Genomic DNA, 9,849 nt, shown 5'->3' on the forward strand with positions numbered 1-9,849 from the left:
GGTCTGAAGAGGGAGAGGAGTTGTATGTTTGGTGTGGCAGGGGATGAGGACTGTTAGGAGAAGGAGGCGGTGAGGAAGTGGAAGAGGGATGAATGGGAGTCGGCAGGTGTATGAGATGGGGGAGAGGAAACCATATGTTGTACCGGTATGAGCACCGCAACATCAGTGGCGGCTCAGATCCATCCACTCCTTCCTGCTTCCTTCTCCTCGCAGATTTCCCGGGGACTTTTCAGCGTTCAGTCAGGTAGTGGGTGGACACACCCGCAGCCCGGCTCCGGTTTCGTTCGGCTACTTTCTCCTCCCACTGGAAGACGCCTTAAAATGCCGTCGTGCGCTTCAGGAGCACTGATTGATGCGCAGAGATGGCTACCTTACTGACACTTGCCCTGTTCTTGGGTTTGGCCGCTGAGGGTAAGTTAGATGCAACCGTCCGCTTTCACCAATCACAACGCTTTCCCGGGACTAGAGACTGGATTGGAGGTCGGGGGCGGGGATGTGTGGGGGTGTGGAAGTTGGATGACGGTGGGGTCTCTGACCCGTGGTCGCTTATCCCGGGAGCAGTCTTGGACGGAGAATGCTGGCGTAGATTCCCCTGGAAACTATTGTTCGGTATTCTCTCCTGTGGAATTGTGCTATTGTGTTCCTGGGAAGCAATTCCCGTTAGAGGTAGCATATGTCCCACTGGGAATATGTTACTACGGGAACTGTTATGGGAATATCCTCCACCCACCAATCTCGCTGGAAATTGTATTCCAATGGGAAGTGTTATCAAGCTTTCCAGCTTTCTTAATTCTGTTCCTGTGACTTCTGGACATTGAAACGTGGAATGGGCTCTCCCTTTGGGATTTGTGCTCATGTGGGGTAGGTCAGTCATCCCCCGCTGGGAACTGTGTTCTTGTCGGAGTTATGGGGAGATTTGTCCCGCTGGAAATCGTGCTCCCGTAATGGATCACTCAACTCCATCACCAGCGGGAACCCAGCGTTGCCCTTCTGTTTCTCCCAGTGGGTTCCCCGTGCGGCCGTCAGTGAGGAAGGGTTTTCTCCACACCCAGACACACCGCTATCGGGAGCCCCAGTAACTCCGAATAAGTGGCTCAATTCAAAGACTCTCGGTCTGATATTCTAGCAACGAGTCCGGGAGGTGAGACGCCGAATGTACCCGTCCCCACAGACGAAGCCCATCCCCCGAGTGTCTCAGTGTTTGTTTCGGGATTTGCTCATCGTTCTAGGAATTTGCTTTTTGGTGGGAATACAAAGATTCCGTAGTTTCGGACCGGGCGGGGATGTATGTTGTAATATTTGGGAAGGATACTCCCGGATCACAGCGAGCCGCGGTTCCCAGAGCTGCTATGCGCTACGCTCACGGAAAACGGGGAGAGAGTAGGGGAGAGAAGGAGTTGGAAACGGGTGGGGTTATAGATACGGAGAGGGTTGTACGGGAAGGAGTGTGTAGCAGGGACAGGGATGGGTGTAGGGGTTGGAAGGGGATGGGCGACTGAGACGGAGACGGTTGAACAAACATTGTGCAGTTTGTACGCAAGATGGATACAACCACGAAGAAGACACGCCGGAGGTATATCGGTGCTCCAGGGAGAGAGAGTGCAGAAGATAATGAGGAGTGTGGGTGGGGAGGGAAGGGGGAGGAGAGAGGACGGTGAGTGAGGGAGGTGGGGCGGTATGTTGCGGTTAGGCAGCCGTGAATGATCCCGGAACATTTCTGACGGAGTTTCTCTTTCCGCAGCCACCTCCCTCCAATGTTACACCTGCAACAGTTTCAACCAGAACTGCACCCTGAACGCCACCGGCTGTAATGTGACCCTGCACCAGACCTGCAGCAGTCACTCTGTCCGCGAGAAAGGCCGTAAGTTCCCTCAAATGACTTTACGTGGCTTCTGCGCAGTCCCGGGGCCGTTCGGAGGGAGCTATCTGGCCGAGTGGTGCTGGAGAAACAAGCGAGGAATCGGCCGAGGCGCAAGGGACAAGATGGGGTGGGGAAGGGCAGAGGGTGGGAAGGGAGAGGAAAGGAGTGTGGGATTATGTCAGGTTTATTATTGTGGAAGTATGTTGTAAAATTCGTTGTTTGTGGCAGTAGTACAGCGCAAGACATAAAAATGATTGTCGGTTGTAGTAAAAATCTCAATCAATTAATAGCGCCGAACACGAATATCGAGGTAGACAGTGTTCGCTACTCCACGGACCGCACAGGAATCTAATTAACTCAAAGCATAGGAGAAAAAGCCGTTTTTAAGGCATTGAGTGTCTGTCTTCAGGCAGCTGTACCTCCTCCCTGATGGTGGTAATGAGAAGAGAACAGATACCCGATAGCGAGGCTGTTCTATGACCGATGCCGCTTTCTTGGATCACCGACTTTTTAAAGTGATGCAGCTTGGCTGAGCGTCCAGCCCAATGCATCCACTTCCGATCCTGCGCGTTGGAGCCTCCACGCCAGTCAGAATGCTACTCTATTGTACACGAGTAGAAAATTACTAGTTTTTTTGTGGGAGGGGAGGGGGAGACATATCAAGTCTCCACAGCTCCTCGGGAAACATTGCCACTGGCGTACCTTCTCCGTGGTCATATCAATATATTTTGTGCCCGGGATATTGCATGAATACATCGCTCAGAGATGTTGACGCCCAGGACTAGATTCTGCTTACCCTATCCCTGGATAAGGACTGGCAGTCCCCTTCCTGTAGCTAACAATTTCTTAGTCTTAACGGATGTTGAGCGCAACACCACTCAACCAGCCAATCATTCTCACTCCTGTCTGTCTCCTCATCACCAGCTGAGACCGACACAACAACGTTGTGCATATCCGGCCGCATTTGAGCTGTGTCCTGCCACACGGCCGCTGGAGGGAGAGGGAATGTCATAAGAAGGGGAATGAAGTGACAGGCGGAGCAGGAAGAGGGGGAATGCGGAAAGGGAGTGTGGGAAAAGGGAGGGACATGAAGGGACAGTGAGCGGGAATGGGAGAGGAGGGTGACAGGAAGGTGTGGAGGGAAAGGGAGAGGAAGAGGGGCACGGAGAGGCAGTGGAGAGGAAGGGTTTGTGGAAGAGGGTGAGCGGCAGAGGTGGGGAGGGGTAGTGGATGTGCAGGGGAGGAAATAAAGGCAGATTGGGAGGAAGGAATAAGGAGTGGGTCGGAAGAAAGGAAGGAGAGAGAGGAAATGGAGGAATTAGGGGGAGGTGAGAGGAGGAGTAGGAAGTAAGCGGAGAGTGGAGGAGGGGCAGAGGGGAGGGGGAGAAGAAATGAATTGATGGGGAGAAGAGTGTGAAGAGGGGAAGAGATGTTGGAATGTGTGGGAAGCTTAATGTGGAGAGTAGGAAGGGGAAATGAAACTCAGTGAAGGGGAGACGAGGAGGGGGTTTGGGGTGAGAATGTACGAGCCTCGCAACGGGATGGGATGTACCACGTGCCAGTCTAACGCCGACGGTTACCCACAGGAAGCCACGACCACGAGTACATCGTAAATGGATGCGGGTACTGCCTGGGTCTCATTTCCTTCAACAGCGGCCCCTACTCGGCCTTCGTACACTCTACCTGCTGTAACTCAGATCTGTGCAACAATCAAGTGGAACCAGGTACGGAGGAGCAGGGGAGGGCCAGGTGGTAGGGGAGCGACATACTCTGTTCTCCATATTCGGAGCTCTCTGTGCGGCCTCCTGTACATTGAAGAGACCCGACAGAGATTGCGGTCGCTTTGTTCAACAACTTCGTTCTTGTCACGGTAAAAGGTAAGATCTCCCGGTGGCTACCCACTTCAAGTTGACTCGCTATTCCCATTACCACATGTTGGTCCATGACCCACTCTACTCTCCCGGTAATTCCACTCTCAGGTTAGAGGCGCTTAACCTCATACTCCGTCTAGGTAGCTGATGGCGCGAACATAGATTTCTCCAAATTCTAGTAACTTCTCTTCCTTCCCGCTCTCTTAGAATCTTTTGGCATTCAGGTTATCCTCACATCTAACCTCTCACTTGCCTATCACCTTCCTCTGGCTCCCCTGCTCTCTCCTCACATTCAGCCATTTATCTCTCCCACCTGTCACCTCCCTGCTTCTTACTTCAGCCCGTTTACCTTATACATTCACCTTTCCCCTGAACTGGCTTTACCGATCACTGGCCAGCTTGTACTCCTCCCCCTCGCTCTGACTTCTTATCCTGGACGTCTCCCCTTCCTGTCCAGTCCCGATGGAAGGTTGAAGCCCGAAACTTCCTCTGGTCTATATATTTCCCTCCTTAGATACTGCCTGCTGACTTCCTAGAACATTTTGTGATCCGTGCGCTCTCTCTCTTCCCACATACTATCCCTCCCTCAGAGTGCCTTCCTCTTTCCGTCTCCCTCCCTCTCGCTCCTTCTCCGACTCCCTTCTTCTACACCCCCTTACTCCGCCCTCACTTGCTCACTCCGACATCTGCCAAAACACGAATCAGAAATTGAAATTATTGGTATCAATTTTCTCCACTAATCATCTAACCCCCTGTTTGGTACAGCAAGATCCCACGAGAGTGCGCTCCCTCCTCACCGTCACTTCCACCGCAGCGCTTTTTCCCCGCTTCCCTCACGTGCGCTGAGAATATTTAATACAGACATGTTCTCAGTCGCACACGCTCAGAGACCGAGAGTCCACCACCTTCTGGAGAAGGACTTGGAGGGGGTGGCGACCTGCGCGTGGTGTTGTTTCACTGTCGCACAGTTACTGTGTGCTTCATAGTTACTCGGGTGCGAGAGGGTTTCAAGAAGGGTTTCCGGAGTGGTCCGCGGTGTGCAGGAGGTGGAGTGTTTAGGGAGGGTGGGTAGGTTGCCTTTAAGAGAGCTGCCCTGCCCAGAGGCGCATTCACCCAAGGAAGTGCCCTATCAGACTCCTAACCTGCAGATGAAGGACAGGTAAGGTGGTGGGTATGGAATAAAACCACCCAGGGGTGTTGAGTGTGTGCTATAGACTGTTACCATTAGATGGGGAAGAACCTTGGAGTGTCACTGGGTGACCACTCTCCACCAGTGCCCTGAACCAGACTGGGAGCCGTGGTGGGGAAGGGGTGCTAACAGGCTTGGTGGGCAGGAGTTGAAGCTCAGGGAGAGGACAGTGGGGTTGGGATGGGCTCTGGTGACCGCGTGTGTCCTGTTTGCAGAGAAAGAAGACACGGCCCCGAACGGCCTGGAGTGTGAGGGCTGCTTCGCAATAACGGAGAGAGGTTGTAACCGCTCTATGGCCGCAGTGAAATGCTATGGGCAACAGGACCGGTGTATTCACACGTCGGGCAACCTGCACTGGTGTAAGTTCAGCCTGCTCCTCCGTGAAACCGCGATAACTTCTGGTACTTGAGGGGAATTGTCCTGACTGGAGTGCCGTGACAAGTGGTGTACCGCAATGATCCTTACTGGGATCTCATCCGTATGTGATATGTAGAAATGATATGGATGAAATACAAACGCAAGAGGTTGCGCAGATGCTAGAATTTCAGAGCAACACGCACAAACTGCTGGAGGAGCTCAGCAAGTCAGGGAGCATTTATGGTGGGGAATATGGGCCCCACAGTAGCATAGCGGTGAACGAGCTACAGGAGCCTCAAGGCACACAATTAATGATACAGGAATAACTTTTTACCCTCGGTCATCAAATTTCTGAATGGATGTTGAACCCATCAACACTACATCCCTAGCTTCTTTTTCTATTCACTACTTGTTTATTTTAACATTTTTAATAGATATACTTCTTACTGTAAAGACAGATCTAGTGCTTTCTCCGCTTATATGACGATAAACTCCTCTCGGGCTTCCAGTCTGGTTCAGCTATCGATTGTAACCGATGTTTTCATGTCAAACTCTACCATCCTCATCAGGGACGACGCATGCGCTTATTTCTTCCGGTGGTATTTATAAGCACCGTAGTCTGTCCCCCCTGACTGGTTAGTCCTCATCCAATCAGGTTTCTGCTCTCCCACCTTGTTTACAATGAAATTCTTACTGACAGTGAACCTGTGTGATTTTCCTCCAGTTTTATTTCAATGGATTCCTTTACCAGGCAGCTCCAAAAGACAATGGCGCGACACAGTAGTTTTGATCCGACAAGTCAATGGTTGGTAATTGCGCCTAGCCCCCCCCCCCACTTCACCATTCCCTATTCCTATTTCCCTCTCTCTCCGTAATTGCCCATCACCTCCCTCTGGGGCTCCTCCCCTTCCCTTTCTGCCATGGACTTCTGTCCTCTCCTATCAGATTTCCCCTTTTCCAGCCATTTATGTCTTTCACCAACCGACGTCACCAAACTCTTTACTTCACCCCTCCCTCTCTCCCGGTTTCACCTATCACCCACTAGCTTGAATTATTTCCTCCACCCCCCCCACCTTCTTACTCTGCGTTTTCTTCTGTCTTCTCCAGTCCTGATGAAGAGTCTTGTCCTGAAGCGTCTACTGTTTACTCTTTTCCATAGATGTTGCCTGGCCTGCTGAGTTCCTCAAGCATTTTGTGTGAATTGTTTGGATTTCCAGCATCTGCAAATTCTCTCTTGTTTGTGATTTCTCCAACCGTATCTTTATCTCTGACAGTCTTCTACACAGTCCACAACACCACCAATTATTGTAACATCTGAAAACTTACTCAGCCACCAATGCACGTTTGTCTTCAGGTCACTGATCCCAGTGCAGATATTCCGTCTTCTCTCTTGTCATAAGCCTTTCTCTCCATCTCAGTTTTTCTGGAGGGGCAGAGGCATATCCTCTGAGCAGATGTTAGTAAAACAGCTGGAGTTGTAGACAGCATAGAAGGATATGAAAAGTCACAGTGGGATGTTGTTCAGCTGGGTGTGCATGCCAAGGATTGGTAAACGATTTTGCAAACCAGCTACGTATAGGTGTTGCATTCTGGGTGATCAAACCAGGGTCATACTCACACAGTGAATGGTGGGGCCCTGGTGAGTGTGATGGAATAGGAGTACAAGTTCACTGGAAATGATAACACAGGTAGGCACGGTGGTGAAGAGGATCATGGGTACACTAGCCATCATTAGCCAGGAAAATAGGAAGTCAATCAGACAGAAATGTATGCTGCAGTTCCAAAGATATTGGTGAGGCCACAATTGGAGTATTGTATACTGTTTTGGTCACTATGATAGGAAAACATGAAGATGCAGAAGAGTGCAGAAAAAGATTTGCCAGGATGTTTCTTGAACTTGGAGTCCTGAGATAGAAGGAGAGGTTGTGTAGACTAGCACTTTATCCCCTGCAAACTGAGATTGAGAGTTATATTAGAACTTCAGGGCTGAAGAAACTGTGAAAGCCAGGGAGGGGCGCTGTAAACAAGAAGGCAATAGCTTTAAAACAGAAGTGAGAAATTTAAAAGTGGCATCAGCTTCTCCAGAGGTAGTGTTGCTATTTGTAATCTTCCTATTTAAGGAGGAAGCTGATAGATTCTTGATTAACCAGGTATCAAAGGTTACAGGTAGAAGGCAGGGGAGTGAGGGATATTAATTACTAGAATACCTAAATAGAATAGCTGTGGAGAAGGTGTTTCCTATAGTAGGAGAGTCTAGGACCAGGGACCACAGCCTCAGAATCGAGGGAAGGTCGTTTTGAACAGAGATGAGGAAGAATTAAGCCTAGGGAATCTGTGCAATTCATTGCCACAGATGACTGTGGAGGCCAGGTCACTGAGTATATTTAGAGAAGTGGTTGATAGATCCATGATTAGTTATGGGGCAGAAGGCAGAAGAATAAGTTGCAGAAGGATAAAAAGTCAGCCATGATAGGATGAAAGAGCGGACTCGATGAGCCGAATTAACTAATTCAGCTCCTACAATATGTCTTATGGAAAGCATGGTTGAGGCGAGCACCTTAGCCATGTTTAAAAACCAGATAGATACTGACGTGGATAGGAAAGATTTAGAGGTTTGAAGGCAGATGGGACTCATTCACTAGGGAACACTCAGGTGTGTTGGGCCAAAAAGACTGTTTCATTGATGTGACTCCATAATGCTGAGTGTTGGCCTTCCTCTTGAATTTGCTGCTGACATTGTTCCCTCTCCTTCTTTCTCCACAGTGGACAGCACTACTTACGTCTTCAAGGGCTGTGCGTCCCACTATGTCTGCTACAACAATAACTCACTATCCGTATTTGGCTTGGAGCCCATCAATGGCTTCTACTGCTGCCAGGGTGACCGGTGTAACCTGGAGTTTCGGAACCTGACACGGGACAGCACAATGGCACTGGACACCAACAATGCAGCCACTTCCCTTGGCACCCAGAGATTCCTACTAATTGCCCTACTGCTGATATTGAGGGTGTTTGAACTCTAGGATGCGACATCTCAGGGGAGCAAGTAGGGGAGAGAGGGGGTAGGTGCTGAGCTCCTTGCCTGATGCAACGTAGAGGGCTCTAGTGGGGAGGGGGGAGGGAATGGCAGTTGCTTCAGGATTCATAGCCTCAAATCCAACCCCTCTCTTCCTCCTCTCTCTCTCCCAATCATCCTCTCTGCATCCCTCCCTCCATATCCCCTCACTCCTCTCCTTCCCTACCTCATCCTCTCTCCTTACCTCATCTTCCGACCCACAGCCCTCAGTGTTAAAAATATCTTTGACTCCATTGATGGCGCGACAAGGGCGTTGATGAAGGTGATACACTCAGACAAATCCACTGCCCTCTGTCTATCCCCTTCAAATTTCACTACCCCACTTTCTCCCCACAGACCTGCTTCAGTGCCCACACTAATCCCACTGCATTCCACCCTGTCAATCCTGAACTCATCCCACCGTCCCACTCTCTCTCCATGACCTCATGTTTAAAACTAATCCCATTGCCCTCCCTCTGTCAATCTCAATCAAATCCCACTGCCCTGCTCTCTCTCCCCAGCTGTCTTTCAGCCCCCAAACCAAGCCCACTGCCCCACTTTCTCTCTGCAGCATTGTCAGTCCCCGTGGTCCCATCCCAATATTCTCTTTCATTCTCTCCACTTCTCTGTTTTCATCTCACTGTGATATGAACATGAAAGATTATTTGCTTTACTTTATGAAAATAAACGTGTGAACTTTGGACTGGATTTGTTCTCTATGTGTCAGTTTTTTCCAAGATTTACTTGCCCCGGAATTCTTCACATTAACGTGAATAGTTATGTCCTTTTGTACCGTCTGGACAACTCTCAACACCATCCAGGACAGAGAATAGCCTCGATCAGCACTCCACCCATGCACACTAAACTCTCTTCACTACTGGCACACAGTGGCTGTAGTGTCCCCTCTTACTTGGCCAGGCTACTCAGGCAGCCCCTACCAAACCCTCAGTCGCACTGTGCGTGGTGGGATTGGTGGTTAGGCAGGGATTCAACACTGCCCATAGTGTGACAGATGTGAGTGGGGCAGTGGGGTGATGGGACAGTGACTTATTGAAACATCTGTAGGGATTGGAGTTGAGCTGAGTGACAACAGCGTGACACGGTAGGGCACTGAGACTGTGAGAGGCTGAGTGGGATGATGGGATACTGACACAGTGAGACCCTATTTGTGACAGGTGGTGAGTGGGTGATGGCAAAATTACACATTGAAACATCTGTATGGACAGAGAGTGGTGGGTGATAGGACAGTGACACAATGAGACACCTGTAGGGGCAGATGTTGAGTGGGTGATGGGTTAGTAACACAGTGAAATCCCTGTATGGACAGGACATTACAGAGCAGGTGATACAGTGACCTGGGAAGTTACCTCTAGGGACAGGCGGTGAGTGGGTTACAGACAGTATAACAGCTGTAGTGATGGGTGGTGAGTGGGAGGGGACAGTACAGTGACATTGAGACACTTGTGGGTGGAAGTGGTGAGCTGAACGATTTGCTAGTGGACATCTGTGTCACGGTTCA

The 9,849-nt window shown here is 50.2% G+C and overlaps 1 protein-coding gene across 1 annotated transcript; it reads left to right on the plus strand.

Annotated features, from left to right (window-relative positions):
• Positions 1-315: 315 nt before the first annotated feature.
• LOC140735998 (phospholipase A2 inhibitor gamma subunit B-like) lies at positions 316-9,038 on the plus strand. The gene is made up of 5 exons (XM_073061702.1): positions 316-411; positions 1,742-1,861; positions 3,448-3,585; positions 5,137-5,280; positions 8,042-9,038. Exons 1-5 carry the CDS (start codon positions 363-365, stop codon positions 8,296-8,298), a joined length of 708 nt encoding a protein of 235 aa, XP_072917803.1. The 5' UTR covers positions 316-362; the 3' UTR covers positions 8,299-9,038.
• Positions 9,039-9,849: the final 811 nt, after the last annotated feature.

This window comes from Hemitrygon akajei, chromosome 1 (genome assembly GCF_048418815.1).
Source record: "Hemitrygon akajei chromosome 1, sHemAka1.3, whole genome shotgun sequence".
Lineage (NCBI taxonomy): Eukaryota > Metazoa > Chordata > Chondrichthyes > Myliobatiformes > Dasyatidae > Hemitrygon > Hemitrygon akajei.

What these genes read in the sequence shown, in the direction of transcription:
- LOC140735998 (XM_073061702.1), top strand. Translation starts at nt 363, where the DNA reads ATGGCTACCTTACTGACACTTGCCCTGTTCTTGGGTTTGGCCGCTGAG. An exon ending in CTCTGTCCGCGAGAAAGGCC is followed by an intron (nt 1,862 to 3,447) that starts GTAAGTTCCCTC and finishes GGTTACCCACAG; the next exon opens with GAAGCCACGACCACGAGTAC. An exon ending in GTCGGGCAACCTGCACTGGT is followed by an intron (nt 5,281 to 8,041) that starts GTAAGTTCAGCC and finishes CTTTCTCCACAG; the next exon opens with TGGACAGCACTACTTACGTC.